This window comes from Crotalus tigris, unplaced genomic scaffold (genome assembly GCF_016545835.1).
Source record: "Crotalus tigris isolate CLP2741 ecotype Arizona unplaced genomic scaffold, ASM1654583v1 scf7180000017639.5415321, whole genome shotgun sequence".
Lineage (NCBI taxonomy): Eukaryota > Metazoa > Chordata > Lepidosauria > Squamata > Viperidae > Crotalus > Crotalus tigris.
The window spans coordinates 3,201,456-3,224,917 of NW_024096532.1; the positions used below are offsets into that span (position 1 = coordinate 3,201,456).

General features: G+C 43.0%; 1 protein-coding gene across 13 annotated transcripts in view; it reads left to right on the forward strand.

The window, feature by feature from the left end:
- The first annotated feature begins 5,552 nt into the window (after positions 1–5,552).
- PTPRH (protein tyrosine phosphatase receptor type H) overlaps positions 5,553–23,462 on the forward strand; it is a 60,752-nt gene continuing 42,842 nt past the window's right edge. For 7 of the 13 annotated variants that reach the window (XR_005555734.1, XM_039335176.1, XM_039335177.1 and 4 more), the window contains exons 1-2: positions 5,553–5,734; positions 18,551–18,584. Coding sequence is in view for 12 of the 13 variants with exons in the window: in XM_039335176.1 (XP_039191110.1) it covers positions 5,684–5,734; positions 18,551–18,584 (85 nt within the window). In the remaining variant the exon portion in view is untranslated. Of the gene's footprint in view, positions 5,735–9,132; positions 9,192–17,949; positions 18,465–18,550; positions 18,585–23,462 lie in introns of those variants that run through there. The other 6 variants (XM_039335179.1, XM_039335181.1, XM_039335182.1 and 3 more) reach the window with 6 other exon arrangements.

A 23,462-nucleotide genomic window follows, 5' to 3' on the forward strand; every position in this document is an offset into this window, starting at 1 on the left:
TCTGCGACAGCCCCTTTTAATAGAAAAGGCTGAAAAAAGAAAAAAAAACCAATAATAAAAAGGCTGAAAACAAGCTGGAACTGACCTCCCTCTCTGAAGGATTTTTCTTGTGGATATTCTATTTAATTTTTCTTCCATTTCTTTCCTTCCTCTCCTTTGACTCATCCTTTCTCCTCCTGCTACACAAGGGGAAAAAATTAATTTCATTTGCATTTCAATGGAGTGTAATTCAATCCATTTTGGAGCCAATACACTCACACAAATCGTTATTTCAATCCTCAGCTCTCTGAAGCTGGCAATGTGCTTTGCTCATGTTTTTAAAATATAAAATTAGGGGGGGGGGAGTTTATTTTTTTTCTCTTCTTTCCCGATATCTTTTTGTCTCTTAATTGGTTTATTTTCCTTTTTCCATCTACTCAAAAAGTGTAGCAGGTTTAAGGAGAGCAAATCAGTATTGTGTTTGTATATATATATATATATATATTTGTTTTCTGAGGTTTTCGCGGGTGTTTGTATGTAATATTTGTTTTCTGAGGTTTTCGCGGGTGTTTGTATGTAGGTCTTTGGTTGTTCGGGTTTTCTCCCGCGTAAAATTGGAAGTGTCTTGGCGACGTTTTGACGAAGTCCCATTCGTCATCCTCAGGCTGGTGCTTTCAGCTTCGTGCTTCGAGGAGCAATGTGTGGTCTTAGCTGTTTCTTCCTTTTAACTGCCAGTGGGGGTATGAACTGATTGGGTGGGAGCTTGGCTTTGTTCTGATTGGGTGGAGGTGTGTTCTGATTGGTTAGGGGCATGGCTGTGCTCTGATTGGCTGGGGGGTTGGCTGTGCTCTGATTGGCTGGGGGGTTGGCTGTGCTCTGATTGGCTGGGGTAGTGTTCCGTTTGGTTGTGCTCAGATTAGTCTGAGTTGCAGGGGGGTTTAAGATTTTGGGCTGCCTTGCTATTTTTTGGCTTCACGTTCGTGGTTGTGCCTCATCTTCATGGAGGGTGTCAGTTTGTTTCATGTATGGATTGGAGGGGTTTAAAGTGGCTAATGATGCAGCTGTGGTCTGCCTTCTGGTTTGTGATCGTGCCTCATCATCGGTGTGGCTTTGGGTTTGCTTTTTGCGTGGATGTGTGGTGGTGACATCCTGTGTGGTTTTTGTGAGTGTGGGTCTGGTATCATTTTTTTGTGTTAGGGAGTCGTTTGTCAATAAGGGCGGGTTTCCAAATGGCTGGTAGGCGGGAGGTATCATCTCGCTTGTTCATGCTGTGTGGGCGTTTTTCTATCTCGATGGCTTCTCTGATTATTCTGTTATTTAAATGTTCACTTTTGGCAATGGTTCTGGTATTTTTAAAGTCAATTTCATGTCCTGTGGCTTTAAGGTGTTGGACCAGGGAAGATGTTGGTTCCTCTTTTTTGACTGAGTTCGTATGTTCTTCAATGCGTGCACTTATTCTTCTGTTGGTTTGTCCGATGTATGTGGTGGGACAAGTGGTGCATGGGATTTCGTATACTCCTTGATTTTCTAATTCAATTTTATCTTTGGGTTTCTAAGGATGGTGGATATTTTTCTGTTTGTGCAGAATGCTGTTTTGATGTTGTGTTTATGGAGGATCTTACTGATTCTGTCTATGGTGCCTTTTATGTATGGGAGGAGGGCTTTGCCATTTTCTTGTTCTTTGTCTTGTATTTTAGTGGGGGTTTCTTTTTGGATTAGGTTTGTAATCTTATTTCTTTGGAATCCATTGGATGTTAGTACATTGGTGAGAGTGTGTTGTTCGATTTTTAGGTGTTGTTCGTCAGCTAAGCGTTTTGTTCTGGAGATGAGTGTCTTGGCTACAGAGTTGATCTGTGCTGGGTGGTGGTGTGAGAGAGCACGCAGATAGCGGTTTGTGTGTGTTTTCTTCTGGTAGGTGGTGTGTCCTAGGGAGCCATTGGATTTCTTGTAGACTAAGATATCCAGGAAGGGAAGTTGGTTGTTAGCTTCTGTTTCCATGGTGAACTGTATTTTGGGGTGTAGGCTGTTGAGGTGTGTGAGGACGTTGTCCAGTTTTTCTTTCCCATGTGGCCAGATTATGAAGGTGTCATTTACGTATCTGAGCCAGAGTTTGGGTTTGTGATCCGATTTTTCTAGAGCTTGGGTTTCAAAGTGTTCCATGTAGAGGTTGGCAATGACAGGTGAGAGGGGTGATCCCATGGGTGCTCCTTCTGTTTGTTTGTATTTTTTGTCCATTATAGATGAAGTATGTGTTGGATAGGCAGTGGTTGGTCAGATCTAAGATGTGTTTGGGGGGGTTATATTTGTTTTGAATAGCTGTCAAGGCTTCTTTGATAGGCACTTGGGTGAAGAGGGATATGACATCAAAGCTCACTAGTAGGTCACTGGGCTGTAAGTTTTGTTTCTTTATGATCTCTATAAACTGGAATGAGTTTTTTTACGTGTGAGGTGATGGATTCTGCATAGGGCTGTAGTTGTTTGGCGAGAAATTTGGCTAGGTTTTATAGAGGTGAGCCTATGGAGCTGACTATAGGTCTGAGTGGGGTTCCTTCTTTGTGTATCTTGGGGAGACCATAGAGTTTGGGGCATCTGGATGATTTCTCTCTGGGAATGATTCTTTGCTGGATCTCTTCGCTAATGGGGAAGGCTGTTATTTTGGATCTGGTGGTTTTTTCCAGGTAGGTGGTGGGATCTGTATTTAGGGGTTTGTATGTGGATCCTCACCAAAGCCGAAACCAATGTCCTTTCCAAAGGATTCAACTTTGCAGTCACTCCCAAACACATCCTCACTGAAACCATTATATGTGGAGTTGAAACCAGCCTGACCAAAATCAACCCCGACGACGCTAACAGAATCAGACTCGAAATCACCAACATCCTCTGCACCAGCAAGCCACCCAAAAACAACTTACCCAAAGAGGAACAGACAGCACTACGTAACCTGAAAGAAGACACCAGCATAATAATCCTACCAGCAGACAAGGGCAACGCCACGGTGGTTATGAACACATCTGACTACCAAACCAAATTAACCAACCTACTCCAAGACTCCACATACAAACCCCTAAATACGTGGGACATGAAATTGACTTTAAAAATACCAGAACCATTGCCAAAAGTGAACATTTTAATAACAGAATAATCAGAGAAGCCATCGAGATAGAAAAACACCCACACAGCATGAACAAGCGAGATGATACCTCCCGCCTACCAGCCATTTGGAAACCCGCCCTTATTGACAAACGACTCCCTAACACAAAAAATGATACCAGACCCACACTCACAAAAACCACACAGGATGTCATCACCACACATCCACGCAAAAAGCAAACCCAAAGCCACACCGATGATGAGGCACAACCACAAACCAGAAGCCAGACCAAAGCTGTATCATTAGCCACTTTAAACCCCTCCAATCCATACATGAAGCAAACTGACACCCTCCATGAAGATGAGGCACAACCACGAACGCAAAGCCAAAAAATAGCAAGGCAGCCCAAAATCTTAAACCCCCCTGCAACTCAGACTAACCTGAGCACAACCAAACGGAACACTACCCCAGCCAATCAGAGCACAGCCATGCCCCTAACCAATCAGAACACACCTCCACCCAATCAGAACAAAGCCAAGCTCCCACCCAATCAGTTCATACCCCCACTGGCAGTTAAAAGGAAGAAACAGCTAAGACCACACATTGCTCCTCGAAGCACGAAGCTGAAAGCACCAGCCTGAAGATGACGAATGGGACTTCGTCGAAACGTCGCCAAGACACTTCCAATTTTACGCGGGAGAAAACCCAAACAACCAAAGACGAGTCCTAGAGAGTAGAGTAGGTGCAAATGTGGCTGTCTTTATGCGCAGAGAGCTTGGACAATGGAATAAGGGGTATTTTTACACAGTAAAAGTTCATGCTAAGCTGTGTGTTTCCTTTCAAGTATGTTTCAAGCATACCAAGTTTGGGGGGGGGAGAAAGAGAAAGAAGATGCAGATGCAAAAATAGTTAAATGCAACTCTACATTAGTTAATGGAAGGACTTTATATGGCAAGAAAGAAGCAGAAAGAATGGGAACAGGAGTTAATAGGAAAAAGAATTTTATACTAAAATAAAGGAGACTAAAGACTACAAGTAATATATATATAAAACAGAAAAACAGAGTTGAAAGAGACCTTGGAGGTCTTCTAGTCTAGTCCAACTCCTGCTCAAGCAGGAAATCCTGTACTATTTCAGTTAATTCTCTGCCCAATCTCTTCTTTAAAATCGCCAGTGTCAGAGCATCCAAAATTTCCTGAGGCAAGTCGTTCCACTGATTAATTGTTCTAACCATCAGGAAGTTTCTCCTTAGTTCCAAGTTGCTTCTCTCCTTGATTAGTTTCCATCTGTTGCTTCTTGTCCTGCCTTCAGGTGCTTTGGAGAATAGCTTGACCCCCCCCCCTTAGACATTGGAACACTGCTATTATGTCACCCCTAGTCCTTCTTTTCATTAAACTAGACATAACCAATTCCTGCGACCTTTCTTCATATACTTTAGCTTTTATAAAGTAGCTGTTGTAAACAAACTCAGTTAATTTTGCTTAATGGAAAGTAAGACCTGTTTACAAAAGACAAACAAGGCTACTACATAATTGTGCAGCACAATGGATGTCTTTGTTCCTTCTCATGTGTACAGAGTTAGATAGATAACTGCCAGGGAGTAGGAATCATAAATGCAGATTGTGACTGTTCAGTTTCCCTTTGCTTTTATCATAGCTTTCTCCAACCTGGTGTCCTTTGGATGTGTTGAAGCAACATCACCCAGAATTCGTAGCTGTTAGCCATGCTAGCTGAGAACTTCCACAATAAGAAAAACTGGCTGGAAGAACCTTGGAGTACAATTTCAGGTTTTCTCAAAGGCTTTGAGTCAACTTATTAGGCCTGTTCTTTTCTCAAAAAGTCTTTTTTTGAAACGTACAGCCCCATAAATATTTAAAAAACAACCCTCAAAGCAGGAGAACCTGCTTATACTCCAAAGCAAGTTTCTCCAGTCAAAAGATTCTCTGACAGATGTGATTCCAGTTCCCTTCATTCTCAGTTGACTGGCCTCAGAAGAGCAGGACTATTCTACTCCCAAACAAAAGGACAACCAGTTGTGGGAATTAGGAGAAGACAACATTATTTGGAATGGGGAGGTCGTGGTCTGCATGAAACACTTGAAAGAAGGCATGAGTGGGATAGATCATAAATTGGGTAAAGGTGGTAGACTCAGGTCACACATGCATGAATGGAATCCCATCCATTCATCCAGCATTTGCCTTTCCTCCAACATAGACTGAGATGGCAGGTGAGGTGAATAGCAAAGTTAATGCCTTTTCTTGTCCTCGTCACCACCATCCTGTTCATTGTGTATACAGAGAATGTATCTTCTTTCTCCCTGAGGTCCCACCTAGACTGAGATCCTGCCCACAGCTCCAATTTGCATTGTACAAAAATGCTTCCATTGGTGCTGTTTCCAATCAAAGGGGTGGGATTTGTTTGGCCAAAGAGGTAACTGTACCTGTGGGTTTGTTTTCCAGGCAGACAATTTCCTTCTGGGTTGTGGGTGGGAGAAAAGAAAGGACACAGGACCTAAAGCTATGAAGAGATTGGCAGTTAGCAAGATCAACTAGAAGTTGCAGGTTGTCGGGATGTGGGCTCTGGGAGCTTTCTACCTTGGGAATTACCTATCTGATGGCATCTAGTCTTCTTCATCCAGGAAGAAGTTGGCACTCCCTGGTACTGGTAAGTGAATTAAAAACAAGCAAACTCAAAACCATCTGCTCTTTGGTATGCCAATATTTTGGATCACTGCATTAAACGTAATCTACTTCACACCTAAAAAAAACCTGGATCTCTACATTTAAGACCAGCAACAAGAGTTGGGAAACACTGGGCGTTCTCCCACATTCATATTCCCATTGGACATCTTCTGCCTGGACTAGTCATCTTCTTCCGAGGAAAGGTAAAAAATAAAGCAGAAGAACCTGTGAACTCTTCCTTAAAGGGATACCCAGCCAGCCTTTAAGAAGAAAGTTTAGGTCCCAACCAATCTATCATTTAGGGAGTTGTCCTGCATTTCCTGTTTCTGCAATTCTTCAATCTAATTCTTTCCTATTTTGCATTGGTTTGACTTCCCCCCACCCCCAGGGCCTTGATAATTTACAATTCTGCTTTCATGCTTTCCTAACAGGTGTTTCTGTGTGAAAATTTGATGATGATGATGATGATTTTGCAAATAATTAAAAAAAGATTTAATGGGATTTTTACATGTAGGCACATTTGTGGGTGTCCATTTCTCGGATGTATACAGGTAGTCCTCGACTTACAAAGTTCACCTAGTGAGCATTCAAAGTTACACCAGCACTGGAAAAAGTGACTTATGGCGTTTTTCACACTTATGACTATTGCAGCATCCTCATGGTCACGTGATCAAAATTCAGATGCTTGGGAAATGGTTCACATTTATGACCATTTTAGTGTCCCGGGGTCATGTGATCCCCTTTGGTGACCTCCTAAGAAGCAAAGTCAATGGGAGAACCAGCTTCACTTAACCATGTTACTAATTTAACAACTGCAGCAATTCACTTAACAACTGCAACAAGAAAGGTCGTAAAACGAAACAAAACTCACTTAACAAATGTTTTAATTAGCAACAGAAATTTTGGGTTCAGTTGCGGTCATAAGTCGAGGACTGCTTGTATAGGCTTGCATTAATTCTTGTTTCCACTAGCGAGAAACTGCATTGCAACATTGAGCAAAGTGTGAATTTTGAAGGGCAACTGACTGTATTTGTTTCAGAATGTCAAATTAACTAAATTTTCAGGAAAAGCTGAACTAAAAGGCTTTCTCCCTTTGGTTTTCTGATGGGGGAGGAGGGCCAAATCCTGATATTTTGCAGAGAATCATTGGACTAAATGAAAAGTCTAATTTAGTACAGAATAACAGAGTTGGAAGGGACCTTATAGGTCATCTAGTCCAACCCCTACTCAAGCAGGAGACCCTATACCATTTCTGACAAGTGGCTGTCCTGTCTTTTCTTGAAAGCTTCTAGTGATGAAGCTCCCACAACATCTGAAGGAAAACTGTTCCATTGGTTGATTGTTCTCACTGTCTCCTTATTTCTAGGTTGAATCTCTCCTTGATCAGCTTCCATCCATTATTCCTTGTCTGGCCTTCAGGTGCTTTGGAAAATAGGTTGAGCCCCTCCTCTATGTGACAGCCCCTCAAATATAGGAACACTGCTATCATGTCTCCCTTGATCCTTCTCTTCACTAGACCAGCTATGCCCAGTTCCTGTAACCGTTCTTCATATGTTTTAGCCTCCAGTCCCCTAATCATCTCTGTTGCTCTTCTCTGCACCTTTTCTAGAGTCTCAACATCTTTTTTATAGTGTGGAGACCAAAACTGGATGCAGTATTACAGGTGTGGTCTTACTAAGGCTTTATAGAGTGGTATTAGTACCTGATCTTGATTCAGTCCCTCAGTCCATTTCTTGAAGAATGACTACATTTATAATGTTGAGCAGCTCTCTTGTCTGCCCCACATCCCTGCACCCTACTGTGGTTGTGATTTATTTCTGGGTGAAAGGATTTTTATTTTTTATTAGTTTCTATCTAGAAGATGTTTCATTCTTGTTCAGATTGAGAAATGGCTGATGGTTTACTGGACTGTTAATTTAAAGACCTTGTCTAGCATGATGTTACCTACGAGCAGCAAAATTTCATAATTTGAGTTAGGGTTCAGAGGAAATAATGTCTCAAATCAAGAGGAAACCAGAGATCTTAGGCTAGGGAGAAGGAACCTCTTAACTCTGCAACTGGATTATGCTGTCTTCATTTATGCTTCATTGAGTAAACTTCAAAAAGCTATAATTAGTTTTCCACAGAACATGCAAGAGTTCATTCTAATTCAATGTTATTTATTCTGGTCTTTAGCTAGCAAAGCCATAAGCCAAAGTTTATCCATCATATCCATGGGCTAAGAATGCAGGGCATGCCAAAACAAATCTAACTTGTGTGTGGTATTACAGGTAGTCCTCAACTTACAACAACTTGTTTAGTGACCGCTCAAAGTTACAACAGCACTGAAAAAAGTAACATGACCGTTTTTCACTTACGACCATTGCAGCATTCCTAGGGTCACATGATCAAAATTCAGACACATGGGAACTAACTCATATTTATGACGGGTTGCAGTTTCTCGGGGTCATGTGATGATCCCCTTATGCAAGCTTCTGACAAGCAAAGTCAATGGGGAAGCCAGATTCACTTAATAACCATGTTACTAATTTCACAACTGCAGGGATTCACTTAACAACTGTGGCAAGAAAGGTGGTAAAATGGGGCAAAACTCACTTAACAAATGTCTCCCTTAGCAACAAAAATTTTGGGCTCCATTGTGGTTGTAAGTCAAGGACTATCTGTACTATTATGTTGTGTAAATTAGATTTCTCTCTCTCTGTGTGTGTGTGTCCTTAACCCACTCACCCTCACCAAAAAAATCCTTTCTAGAAAGAAGTAATTTAAGTTTCAAAGGAAGCCTTTGTTTGAATTAAGTTGAACAGTGCTTCTTTTAACACCCCTTTCGAGGTGCTGCAACTGCAAACACCCTCCAAGGCTAAAGGCATATTCCAGAGCATGTAGCCTCTTGTCCTCCTTACCTCCTAATTTGTTTTGAATGGATTTACAAACAATGCACCTGGGATTAAAACTCCCAGAAGCAACACAAATGTCCTTGGCAGGTATGTGATCAAACAAATAATTCAAGGTGGGTGGGAGGGAATGCAAATCTTTAGTGCCCCACCCTCCTGTTTTTCTGTCCTGGACACAACTCACCTGACTTCTGATAAAGCAGTGAGAATTTCCCTCCAAAACTCTGTTGTAACAGTGATACACCAGGAGAATAGTTTCCCCTGCAGAAGTTTGGATGAATAAAAAAGGCATGTTGCAATCAGCAGAGAGTCAGGGGCGGGATAGGCAACCTGCATTGTAAGCCACCCAGGAATGCTCTGAATAACAACATGGGCAGCATATAAATTTAATCAATTATAATACCACTTTACAATGCCTTGGTAAGGCCACACTTGGAATACTGCATCCAGTTTTGGTCACCACGATGTAAAAAAGATGTTGAGACTCTAGAAAGAATACAGTGAAGAGCAACAAAGATGATTAGGGGACTGGAGACTAAAACATATAAGGTATGGTTGCTGGAATTGGGTATGTCTAGTTTAATGAAGAGAAGGACGAGGGGGGACATGATAGCAGTGTTCCAATATCTCAGGGGCTGCCAGAAAGAAGAGGGAGTGAAATTATTCTCCAGAGCACTTAAAAGGCAGGACAAGAAGTAATGGATGGAAACTAATCAAGGAGAGAAACAACCTAGAACTAAGGAGAAACTTCCTGACAGTTAGAACAATTAACCAGTGGAACAATCTGCCTCCAGAAGTGGTGAATGCTCCAACACTGGAAGTTTTTAAGAAGAGACTGGACAGCCACTTGTCCTAAATAGTATTGGGTTTCCTGCCTGAGCAGGGGGTTGGATTAGATGACCTCCAAGGTCCCTTCCAACTTTACTATTATTATTGTTGTTCATCGCACAGTCAGCCAGATGTTCAGACTGGATTTGGCATTTTGTCTACCTATCAAGTCCTTACCCAGGACCTGGGATAGGCAGATGTGGATGTTTGATGATATTACAGATATCATCGCAGGATGGAAGCAGTTCCTAGTAAGGCCGCCTTTTGCAATTGACTAATAGCGAATTTGTCAATGCCAGTGGTGTTCAAGTGGTGCTCCAGTTGTATTGGGATTGCACCCAAGGCGCCTATCACTATTGGTACTACCCTTGCTTGCTTTTGCCACAGTCTTTCTATTTCTATTTGTAGGTCTTTGTATTTTGTTATCTTCTCCAGTTCTTTCTCTTCTATTCTGCTATCTCCAGGCACTGCCACGTCCACTATCCAGACTTTTTTGTCTTTCTTATCGACAATTGTTAAGTCTGGGGTGTTATGTTGCAGGTGCTTGTCTGTTTGAATTCTGAAGTCCCAGAGCAGTTTAATTTTATCATTTTCTATGACTTTCTCTATTTTATGATCCCACCAGTTTTTGCTTACAGGCAAATGATATTTTTTGCAGATCTTCCAATGCACCATTGTTGCTACTTTGTCATGCCGCTGCTTGTAGTCAGTCTGTGCAATCTTCTTGCAACAGCTTACCAGGTGGTCCACTGTTTCTTCAGCTTCTTTGCATAGGCGGCACTTACTGTCTGTTGCTGTCATCTCAATTTTGACTTTATATGCATTTGTCCTTAAGGCTTGGTCTTGTGCAGCCAGAATTAGTCCCTCGGTCTTTCTTCAATTTTCCTGCTCTTAGCCATTGCCAGGTCTTGTTATTATCAGCTATTTTTTTAATGTATTGGCCATGTAGTGCTTTGTTTTCCCATGTCTCTATTCTGTTCTTCATTTGGTCTTTCTTGTAGGCCAGTTTGGTCTCTCCAGTAGTCAGTAAGCCTTCCTGATATACTAATTTCAGTGCATCATCATCATTATTATTATTAACAACAACAACAACAATAATAATAAAAAACCTGCAGTACCCTGAAAGTTGCCGTACTACAAATGCCAGCATCTCTCAACTACTGATGAGCTGAGGCTTCAGGCAGTTGTATGTCAAACTTCCAAATGCTGTTGTAGCTTTGAATGGTCACTAAATGAACTGCTGTAAGTTGAGGACGACCTGTATTATCTGCATGTTTTCTAGCTTCAAGAAAAACCCTCAACAACCAGAAAACAAAAGAGTTGTTTTCATCAATCCATGGTAGACACTTCTGATAAAAGTTTTAATCCTCCTCTGGGCTTTATTCCTTGTATTTGTTTGGGGACTTCCTAACAGAACAGACACAGAGTAGAAAGAGGCAATTACAGGAAATGCAGAGTTCTTGGTAGAATTTACTGTACATCTCTATTTGTATTGTAAACCTTCGCTCTTGTCGGTTAGGTGGTTATTATTTTATGAAAACAGTTCTCATTCAGCAAGCCACCAGATGGTCAAATACACCTGAAGAAGCTGTTAACAGGTGTGGGTTGTTAAGATGTGTGTGTGCACATGTGTGTGTGTGTGTGTGTGTGTGTGTGTATGTGGGTAAGTTTTACACAGCTGCAACCAGGAAAAAGAATTCTAAATGTATTGATCCACCCTTGACAAGCTTTGCTCAATCATACTGATAAAGAGATGATCTCTTTTTTAAAAATGAAAAGGTACAGACATTCCTTGACTTACAACAACTGAATCCAAAATTTCTGTTGCTAAGGGAAATATTTGTTAAGTGAGCTTGCCCCATTTTCGACTTTTCTTGCCACAGTTGTTAAGTGAATCATGTAGTCGTTCAATTAGTCAAACTGTTGTTAAGTGAATCTGGCTTTCCCATTGACACCACAACCGTCATAAATACAAGTCAGTTGTCAAACACCTAAATTTTGATCACTTGATCATGGGGATGCTGCTACAGTTGTGTAAAAACTGGTCCTAAATCAATGTTTTCAGTGCCATTGTAACTTTGAATGGTCATTAAATGAACTGTTGTAAGTTGAGGACTATCTGTAATTTGGTATAAACAGGACAACCTCCCTGCTAAAATCTTTCAGCCTACTTGAGGTTACTCTATTCCAGTGTTTCTCAACCTTGACAATTTTAAGGCATGTGGACTTCAACTCCCAGAATTCCACAGCCAGCATTGCTGGCTGTGGAATTCTGGGAGTTGAAGTCCACATGCCTTAAAATTGTCAAGGTTGAGAAACACTGCTCTAGTCCATAGTTCACAGGCAGAGTTCATCTATTTCTGAGAGAGAGAGAGAAAGAGAGAGAGAGGGAGGGAGGGAAGAGAGAGAGAGAGGGAGGGAAGGAGGTGAGGGAGGGGGGAGGGAGGGAGGGGGAGGGAGAGAACAATGTAGCAAAATCATTGGAGCTTATGGGTTGGAAATTATTTTTATTTCTTTATTTTGCTTTTATTATTTTACAGTGTTGAAGAGAGGGAGTTACTAGACAATACAGTGTTAAGATTCCCACAAGGTAGTCCTTGACTTAGTAACCATGGCTCTGAAAAAAGTGACTGTTTTTCACATTTATGATGGTTGCTCTGTCCCCAGGGTCATGTGATCAAAATTCAGACGCTTGGCAACCGGCATGTATTTATGACAGTTGCCGCATCCTGTGATCCCCTTTTGTGACCTTTTGATGAGCAAAGTCAATGGGGAAGCCAGATTCACTTAGCTACCATGTTAGTAACTTAACCACTGCAGTGATTCACTTAAGAACTCTGCCAAGAAAGGTTGTAAATTGGGCAAAACTCACTTAACAATAGTCTTGCTTAGCAACAAAGCAAGATCCATTGGGATCCATTGTGGTTGTAAGTTGAGGACTACCTGTATTGTCTTCCTTGAACCCTCCCCCAAAAGAGAAAATGAAAATAAAATTGCATCACAAATGGGTAGGTGTGGTGTGAAAGAAGAATCAGAATAGAACTGGAAGGGACCTTGGAGGTTTTCTAGTGCAGCCCCCTGCTCAAGCAGGAGACCCTGCTTGAGTGGCTGTCCAGTCTCTTCTTAAAAACCTCCAGTGATGAAGCACCTACAATGTCTGGAGGCACGCTGTTTCACTGGTTAATTGTCCTTGCTGTTAGAAATTTTTTTTAAAAAAAATTTGTTTCACTGTTAGGAATTTTTATCACTCAGCATTGCCCAGAAGAGAGGCTGCAGGGAAGTGGGAACATCGGTTTGAGAGGATGGGTGATATTTTTCTTACCTCTAGGCTGGACCTGATTACAACAGTGAGTCAGGTTGGGGACAGTTCATCCTGGAGAAGGTCCGTCTATGTCCGAGATAGGCAACCTTGGCTCTTTTATGACTCGTGGACTTCAACTCCCAGAATTCCTGAGCCAGCCACGCTGGCTCAGGAATTCTGGGAGTTGAAGTCCACGAGTCATAAAAGAGCCAAGGTTGCCTATCCCTGCCATAGTCTATGTCAACAGGCTGCCTGGGAAATTCTGGGAGTTGAAGTCCACGTTGCCTTAAAGCTGCCAAGTATGAGAAATACTGATTTATATAATTGCTAATCGGGATGTTTAGGGGAAGGAAATGCAAAAACCATTTTCTTCTTCAGTATATGTCAGTGTCATGGTTCCGACAGATGAAACTCTTCAAAAGAACTTTGAGGCATTGTTTACCTTAAAGAATCTTTTATTCAAGAAGCATAATATCGGCACTGCATAATCAAAGCCAAAAACTGAATTCCCCTCCCCTGGGCGCATAGTATCAAAGCACAATTCCCTCCTCCAATTAACAGGCATAAATCACATTCCCCAATTAACTTGAAGTGTGGGCTTCCTCTCCAGTTCTCCAGCCCATCAATTCCTTATCAGCTCTGGTTACAATAACCTTGTTTCTCACCCTAGGTTTAGTGTTGTTATGTCTAGCTGAACTCTTGTTCACATATCCCCTCCCAGCATCATCTAACTCTAAAAGCAAAAGGTAAAAGATGACTACATTTCCATCTGTTGTCAATGCAAAAACATCCGATGTTAGCAGTGTTGACAGTCAGGTGCAAAGAATCAGGACCGTTCATAAGGTTGCAGAATACAGATAGTCCTCAATTTATGACCACAACTGAGCCCAGCATTTCTGTTGCTAAGCAAGTCAGTTGCTAAGTGAATTTTGTCTCATTTTACGACTGTACTTGTCAAAGTTGTTAAATGAATTGCTGCCTTTGTTAATGTAGTAACATAGTCATTAAATGAATCTGCCTTCCCCAGATTGTTTGCTTGCCAGAAGGTTGCAAAAAAGTGATCACATGACCCCGGGACACTGTGACCGTCATCATTACAAATCAGTTGCCAAGCATCTGAATTTTGATCACATGACCCTGGGGATGCTGCAACGGTTGTAGATGTGAAAAATGGTCAGAAGTCACTTTTTCAATCATCATAATGTTCAACGGTCACTAAAGGAACTGTTGTAAGTCGAAGACTACCTGTAGAAGGTTTATTCAGACCTATGCACAAGAATATGATCAACTAAAGTTCAACACTAAGTTACAGATAAGGGTCAACAGACTTCAGGAGGGGTTGGACTTCGAGCCCTTGTGGAAAAGCAATGACTCTAAACTGATGACGCATTGAACTCCACCCTCTGGCTCTTCTCCTACAGTGTGTACTTAACAGGGAGTTCCTATCCTCTTTCTACTGAAAGAAGCTATTGTTTGGACATTGATCTGACACCAAGATTTTAGTTTTATAACACTACACACCCAGATATGGTTTCAGATTCTCTCCTCTGTCACGTGAATGCAAATAAACTCCAGTGGGTTTTTCTCAATTTTGATCTGGATGTTGAGCCTCTAGAAAAAGTGCAGAGAAGAGCAATAAATATGAAAAATGGTTGCAGGAATTGGGTATGTCTAGTTTAATGAAAATAAGGACTGGGGGGGGGGATATGATAGCAGTGTTCCAATATTTCAGAGGCAGTCACAAAGAAGAGGAGGGGGTGTCAAACTATTCTGCAAAGCACCTCAAGGCAGGACAAGAAGCAATGGATGGAAACTAATCAAGGAGAGAACCAACTTAGAACTAAAGTTATCCCAAAGATGCTTTTTCATGAGGCAACTGGACTTTCTTTGAAGACGTTTCACTTTTCATCCAAGAAGCTTCTTCAGCTCTCACTGGATGGTGGGGAATGGAAAGATTTATACTCCTGCAGCCAGCTATTCATTTGCATTCTTTTAAGGAGTTGATGCTACCTGGAGGCTTAGCTGTGTCTTCAGGGTCACCTGAGTAGTGCAAATGGGTGTGGAGCCATCTTGGAACTGCTGAAAGGACTGTTTTGTAGGCTGGAGATAGATGATGACATATCTCTCCCCCTCTATTGAGAGACGGCTGCTCAATTTTGACATAGATGGCCTCTTTGACCCCTCTTTCAAACAAATGGTCTTCTCTGTCCAAGACTTTGCTGTCTTCGAAAGAATGTCTTTTAAATGCAGATGGACTGCTGAATGTTGTCCTGATGGGTTTGTTCTCCCATGTTTTTCCATGTGTTTATGAAGTGGTTGTTTTGTTTCCCCAATGTACAGATCTGCACATGGCTCACTGCATTGTACTGCATATACCACGTTGCTCAGTTTGTGTCTTGGACCTGGTATTTTATCGGTGGACAAGCTTCTGCCTTAGTGTATTCTTGGGTTTGAAGTGTGCATGTATGTTGTGTTGGCTGAAGATCCTCCTGAACTTTTCCAATAGTCCTGCAACATATGGAATGACAATGTTGCTTCATTTATTGTTTTCTTTGTCTGTTATGGAGCAGCTCCTGCTGACTCTTTTTGTGGATTTGATGAAGGCCCACTTGAGATAGCCACACATTCTAGGGCTTCCTTGATGTGAACCCTACACCACAGAGCTGAAGGCCTGCCAGCCAGCAAAGAAGAAAAAGAAATAAAACACAGGGGTCAATTTTGACATTGAACAGCCCTCTCTCAACAGAGGGGGAAAGATATGACATCATCTATCTCCAGTCTGCAACACAGCCCTTTCAGCAGTTCCAAGAAGGCTCCACACCCATTTGAACCACTCTGGTGACCCTGAAGACACAGATAAGCCTCCAGGTAGCATTAACAACTAGGTAAAAGAATGCAAATGAATAGCTGTCTGCAGGAGTATAAATCTTTCCATTCCCCACCATCCAGTCAGAGATGAAGAAGCTTCTTGGATGAGAAGCAAAACGTCTTCAAAGGAAAAACAAGTAAGTCCAGTTGCCTCATGAAAAAGTATCTTTGGAATAACTATGACCCAGATGACTGAGAATCACCATAATGACTTAAAACTAAAGATAAATTTCAGGGCAATTAGAACAATTGATCAGTGGAACGACTTGCCTCAGGAAATTGTGACTCTGACACTGGAGGCTTTTAAGACGAGATTGGGCAGAGGTTTATCTGAAATGGTATAGGATTTCCTGCTTGAGCAGAGGGTTGGACTAGAAGACCTCCAAGGTCCCTTCCAACTCTGTCATTCTGTTACATATATTACTTACAGTCTTTAGTCTCCTTTATTTTAATATAAAACTCTTTTTCCAATTAACTCCTGTTCCCATTCTTTCTGATTCTTCCTTGCCATATCAAATCTTTCCATTCACAAATATAGAGTTGCATTTAACTATTTTTGCATTAGCGTTTCTTTCTCTTTCTTCCTCCCAAACTGGCTTGCTTAGCAATGCTTGAAACATACTTGAAAGGAAATCCATAAGTATGAATCTTTACTGTGTAAAAATACTCAATTCCATTTTCCAATCTTTCTGCACATAAAGACAGTCACTCTACTCTACTGCTCTACTCTCTAGGAGAGGAGGAGGAGGAGGAGGAGGAGGAGGAGGAGGAGGAGGAGGAGGAGGAGGAGGAGGAGGAGGAGAAGAAGAAGAAGAAGAAGAAGAAGAAGAAGAAGAAGAAGAAGAAGAAGAAGAAGAAGAAGACGAAGAAGAAGAAGAAGAAGAAGAAGAAGAAGAAGAAGAAGAAGAAGAAGAAGAAGAAGAAGAAGAAGAAGAAGAAGAAGAAGAAGAAGAAGAAGAAGAAGAAGAAGAAGAAGTAGTAGTAGTAGTCTAGGAAATAGGGGGTGGGAATCCTGAGAAAAAGTGCTTAATCAAAACTAAAACTGTTTTAAAATCCATCTAATTTCCACTTCTATCTGCATCTCATATCATCATTCCATCTCTATCTTGCTTTGGCTATGAGAGCCATGGGTGGTGTGGTATGTGAGAAAGACCTTGGGAGACCAGCCAAAGAGATCCTGTCAAGAGAATGGTCAGATAGGGACAGTTTAGCCCACAGCTGAGCAGTGGGCAGGGCAAGAGACTCAGAAGAGACCTTACCTCATTTCTCAGGCGGTAAAGGTACTGCATCCAGTTTTGGTCACCACGATGTAAAAAAGATGTTGAGACTCTAGAAAGAGTACAGAGAAGAGCAACAAAGATGATTAGGGGACTGGAGGCTAAAACATATAAGGAACGGTTGCTAGAATTGGGTATGTCTAGTTTAACGAAGAGAAGGACAAGGGGGGACATGATAGCAGTATTCCAATATCTCAGGGGCTGCCATAAAGAAGAGGGAATTAAGCTATTTTCCAAAGCACCTGAAGGCAGGACAAGAAGCAACGGGTGGAAACTAATCAAGGAGAGAAGCAACCTAGAACTAAGGAGAAACTTCCTGACAGTGAGAACAATTAATCAGTGGAACAGCTTGCCTCCAGAAGCAGTAAATGCTCCAACACTGGAAGTTTTTAAGAAGAGACTGGACAGCCATTTGTCCGAAATGGTGTAGGGTTTCCTGCCCGAGCAGGGGGTTGGACTAGATGACCTCCAAGGTCCCTTCCAACTTTACTACTATTATTATAAAGTATACTGGTTTATCCTGCAAGGCCAAGATCAATCTTGCAAGTCTGACAGTACGACTTTCTTTCCACCTCCTTTACAGCCCCTGAAACGAGGGACAGTCACTTCTTGCCTCACCCATTATCCACTTGTGGGTTCTGCTGTCCCTTATCTGACTGTTCTCTTAGCTGCCTCTTTTTGCCTAGTGACTTTCCCACATATCATTTTAGGGGGTTAAGCTACAGGTAGTCCTCGACTTACAACAGTTCATTAGTGACCATTCAAAGTTACAACGGCATTGAAAAAACTGACTTCTGACCGTTTTTCATAGTTACGACCATTGCAGCATCTCCATGATCTTGTGATCAAAATTCAGATGTTGGGCAATTGGTTCATATTTATGACCTTTGCTGTGTCCCAAGGTCATGCGATCACCTTTTATGACTTTCTGACAAGCAAAGTCAATGGGAAAGTCAGATTCACTTAACAACCGGGTTACTCACTTATCAACTGCTGTGATTCTGTGGCAAGAAAGGTCACAGAAAGGGGCAAAAGTCACTTAACAAATGTCTCACTTGACAACAGAAAATTTGGGCTCCATTGTAGTCGTAAGTCAAGGACTACCTGTACTGGACTAAGAGTGGAGAGACCCAGGGAGCCAGTGGGGGCGACTTGGATTTAGTCATTCTCTCTCTCTCTCTCTGCTCCAACCTGGGAATTCAGAAAACATCCATGCCCCCAACCCACACAAGGCAGCCTGGCAGATTGTGGTCCTTGATGTTCACAGAAGAGGTTCTTCATCCGGCAGTGAATTGATTCGGGCTGATGATAATAATATGTTTCAAAGCATTAAAATTATATCCTTTTCTTCTGGGCAAGGCAGGAACAATAACCCAGCTGTATTATTAGCAATGCTGGAAATGAACACTGAAGATAAAGCATAATGGAAAGCCAGACCCAGCTCCCATTCACGGCATTAAAGAAAGAAAATTCAATTTGCATGAAAGACGGCTCCCACAAGCAGCCAATTCACATTTGCAAAGAAGACAGATCTTCAGGGAAAATACGGTAGCTGTGCCCTCGGACCCAGCCCCTTATCGGGTAATAACAAAGCCTATAATGCCCACCTTTAACCTTCTATCTTTCCTTTGCAGGGTCTGCTGCTGTTACTTCAGCTTGGCCAACATGGTAAGTTGTACTAAATTAAAATGCTACTTCTCAAGGTCTAGGGCAGTCTTTCTCAACCTGGCAACATTAAGATGTGTAGACTTCAACTCCCAGAATCCCTCAGCCAGCATACTGGCTGGGTGAATACTAGGAATTAGGGGTCCCTGGTGTTCTCTGAGCTTGCAGATGTTTTATTAACCAAGTAAGTAATATCATCAGTGCTACGGTAGAAGAGAGTGGAATTTGCATTGATGATATTACCTAGTTGGGCAATGAAATGTCTGCAAGCAAACAAGCAAGCTCAAAGAGGACAAGGGACCCCACAGTTCAACCGTGAGGTGCAAATATTCTCTACAATTTGAGGAATTGAAGTCCTTCCATCTTAAAGTTGCAAGGTTTCCATGTCTTGCTTGTTTTGTTTCTTAGCTTCTCCTCAAACACAAACCTACAACAAGGAGGCTTCTTTGCCTTTTCAAAAGAGCTAGCAAACTAGTTCTACAGGTGCAGCTTTCCTCAACATAGTCCAAGCCCCCATTTTAGGGAGGGTTTAGGGCAGGGGTAAGCAACCTTGGCTCTTTTATGTCTCATGGACTTCAATTCTCAGTATTCCTGAGCCAGCATGCCTAGCTGAAGAATTCTGGGAGTTGAAGTCCACGAGTCATAAAAGAGCCAAGGTTTGCCTACCCCTGGTTTAGGGAGTCTATTTTGAAGAGATTCTGGTTGTTTAAAAAGCTCTGGGGACAACTACAATCCTAGTTTCTCTGCTTCGGCTCATACATGCACCCCCCCCACACACTACACAGATAGACCTTTTTTCCAGACCCTTTCAAAATATATCAGCCAGTGGAACCTTGCCACGTGTGCAAGGACTGTTGCAGGTAGAGATGTGAGGTAGGAGAAACATGAGCCGGTTCTTTATTTTACTGGGGCTATAAATCACTCCAATCAAGAATTATTCAGACCAGCCTCCTTCTCCAGTCCCATTTGCCATCTCATAAAAAAGCTTATCCATCACAGTTGTCAATTAGGAAAAAAAAGCTTCATTTGCTACTTGCATGTTCACCCTGAATAAGGAAAAGAATGAGTTTAACAGGAAGAAGTAGAGAAGCCACTGCAAACTCCTTTCTCTTCCCTGATATTCTGAATATCGCATTATTTAATTAATTAATTGGCCACCCATCTTACAGCAGGGTAATTCTGAGCGGTTTACAATACTAAAAAAATAAATATACATATACACTAAAAAAAACAAAAATAAATTAATACAAGCAAAAACTATGATCCAATTACTGTGCAGAGGGGGCAAGAACATGGATAGACATGTCCAGATTGATCCCAAGGAAAAATAGGTTTTCCAATTTAATACTTCCCTGTTATCTGAAGTACTAATCTTCCTCTTTCATGTAGTGGTTATTGTTGTGTTTTCCGTTTGTTGGCAATTGACGAAGACACATGGTGAAAACAACAAGCTCTTTATTATACTTCTCCTACAACCAAGCAAACAGCAAAAGGCACGCAGGCCTTTTATAGTGCCTGAAATCCTGACAGTGTGAACCAATAGGAATTGACCATTTTCGCGCCTTACGCATGCGCGCAAGGCTGGCGCCATTCTGTCTGGTCCCGGGCAGCTTTTGGATTGCCCGGGACCAATTGCAACAATTCTGAACCTGGTTTCAGCTCTTGCAGGCTCAGGACACAACACCCCTCCCCCCTAGATGAAAAACACCTAGCTTACGTACAGGTGCATCATGCAATGCAGGGAGAGTGGAACACAGATGCATTATCCAAATGCATGGAGGGTGGAAATGCTCGGATCTGCACGCAGGCAGACACCTTTCAAAATAATTATTTAACTCAGATAAAATATATCCAAAATCAAAATAGTATATGAGACTCTCTCTGAGTGTTACCCCCCCTCATTCAGGACCTCATAGCAAGGTTCCTTATGTGTTGACCGGAACCTCACATAATCTCCTAGATGTTTAGGTAGGCACTTTGCCCACTGCGACCTTCTAGGGGCCAGTGAGGGTGTCTGGCCTACCTACTCGCCTACCAGGCTAGGCAGGCCAGGACTTTGATGCCCTGAATATCCAGGTGACCCACCCAGCTGCTGACTGGCTGGACCCTCTGAGTCCAAGCCAGTATACCTTGGGGGGGGGGGGGTGGAAGTCCCCGAGTCCACAATGGACTCTCTTGGGAACACTGTCCCTGGAACCCAAAGCCAGCAGATGGAGAGGCCTAAGTGGCGGAAGTGCCCCAATACTCTGTAGCCCCCGAGCATGTGCCAGAGGTGTCAGAGTCAGGAGCCACCTCCATGACAAACCCCTTTGCTACTGGCTTCCTTTTCTGAGCAATTGCTGAATTATGAGAGTGCCCCTGTTGGAATTCCCTTTCTCTGGCCGTGTGTGATACCCCCGATCTGTCTCCCTGTCTGGAGCAATAACGGATGTGTGGGATGACCCCCTTTCCTGGGAATTCCTGCTTGGAGCACTTGCGGAGTCCTGGGATGACCCCCAAACAGCCTCAGCAGCTTGTGACGCCCTGTTAGGCCTGGGAACCTGTGACCCAGTATGCATATTATGGTCCTCCCCCCCCCCAGAGCAGAGCCAGGAGTGGAAACGTGGCTGTCCAGTCTCCAACGCAGTTGGTCTATGTGCCTACAAAGAACACAGCCATCCTCCAAGGCAACTTCGTATGACAACGGCCCAGAGACCTTGCAGACCACAGCTGTGACTCAGAGATGTCCAGGCCCATAGTTCCGTGCCCAAACCGGATTGCCCACCAGAAGTCTCCTAGGTGCCCGTGGTTGTGATATCTGTGAAGCCATCCGGTCTGGGTGCAACCTCTCCAGTTTGGTGATGAGGCAGCGACCCCAGCAGAGTTCTGCAGGGCTCTTCCCTGTGGCTGTGCAAGGTGTGGTGCGGTGTGCAAGAAGGAAATCTGCTAACCTGTGATGCCAGTTACCGTAAGTCAGTTTCTTGAGAGCATCCTTGGTAGTGTGCACCATTCTCTCTGCCTGTCCATTGGAGGATGGGTGGAAGGAAGCAGAAGTCGCATGCTGGATCAGATTAGCCTGAAGAAAAGCCTGGAACTCAAAAGAGATAAATTGAGGGCCATTATCTGAAACCAGGACATCTGGAAGCCCGTGCGATGCAAAAATTCTTCTCAACACCTGGATGGTCCTGGCAGTAGTAGTGGAGGAAACAGGAACAACCTCTAGTCACTTGGAATGGCTGTCAACGATGATAAGGAAGAATTGCCCCTGAAAAGGCACAGCATAATTTATATGCACCCATGACCATGGGGTTTGAGTTTCCTCCCACCTATGTACTGGGGCCTGAGGCATTTCAGGCTGTGACTGTTGGCACACTTGGCACCCGTGCACCTGAGCCTCGATGGCGTTATCGAGTCCAGGCCACCAAAGATGGCTGCGTGCAAGCGCTTTCATCCTTACTATACCAGGATGTCTCTCATGCAGAGAGAGCAAGATTCTAGACCTCAATGAGACTGGGATTACTACCCTACTACCCCATAACAGGCACCCCTTGAAAGTGAAAAGTTCATGCTTCTTGTGCCAGAAGCTTTGGAACTCAGTATCTGGGCACGTGTCAGGCCATCCTGACAACCCCAGGTCAGCATGCATGTGAGCGTGTGATCAGTAGCAGTTTTTGCAGCCACGTCCCTAGCATTTAGGGGAGATTCGGGTAACTCCTGAATGGAAAGAATATTAATAGCAGGGGCAGGATCTGCCTCTATCTGTTTAAGAGGTAGTCTGCTTAGGTCACCTGCATGTCCCATCTCTTTTCCAGGTTTGTGAATTAGAGTGTAGTCATATGCTGACAGGAAAATGGACCATCTCAGCATACTTGGGGAAATAATATGTGGTGTCTATTTGTTAGTGGTAAACAAACCCAGCAGAGGCTTATGGTCTGTGTAGACCGTGAAGTGGCGGACATATAAGAAATCATGGAATTTCTTTATGCCAACCACTATGGCCAAGGCTTCTCTGTCAATCTGAGCGTAATTCCGCTCTGCAGATGACAGAGTCCTTGAGTAGTAGGCCACAGGGACTTGTGTCACATCAGCCTTCAGATGACTAAGTACTGCTCCCACCCCATAAGGAGATGCATCGCATGCGATGCAAACAGGCAGTTGCTCATTGAAATGCACTAAAACAGCATTTGAAGCGAGCAAGGCCTTAACCTCATTAAAACTGCTGTCATGGATTTTAGTCCACTGCCATGGAGCTTGCTTGTCTAAGAGCTGGTGTAATGGCTCAGCCACTGCAGCCTTATGTGGAAGGAATGCATGATAAAAATTTAAAAGCCCCAAGAAAGCTTGCAGCTCACTTTTGGACTTGGGCCTTGGGGCCTGCTGAATCACTTGAAGCTTGGATTCAGCAGGGTGAATGCCTTGGGCATCAATCCTGAACCCTAAGAAGTCAGTGGAAGTGACTCCTATCTTCCATTTATCCTGCTTCAATTTAAGGCCTGCTTTGCGAAAACGAAGGAAGACAGCCCTTAACCTTTCTGCTAAATTTTGAGATGACTGCCCAGCAATAAGGACATCATCGAAGTAGGGACAGACCCCAGGAATACTACAAAGTGTGTTCTCCATGACACTTTGGAATATGCCAGGGGCTACATTTACCCCAAATTGCAGTCTTTTGACCTTGAAGGCCCCCCTATGAGTTACAATCGTCTGGGCCTCTGCAGATGCCTCATCAACAGGTAACTGTTGATAGGCCTGTGCCAGGTCAAGTTTCGCAAAAATGCACCCCCCCTTGAGGGAGGCCAGAATGTGGCTTACAACTGGCACTGGATATGCATGCTGTTGCAACGCTTTATTCAGTGTGCACTTATAGTCTGCACTATACAGACTTCCCCATTAGCCTTTAGA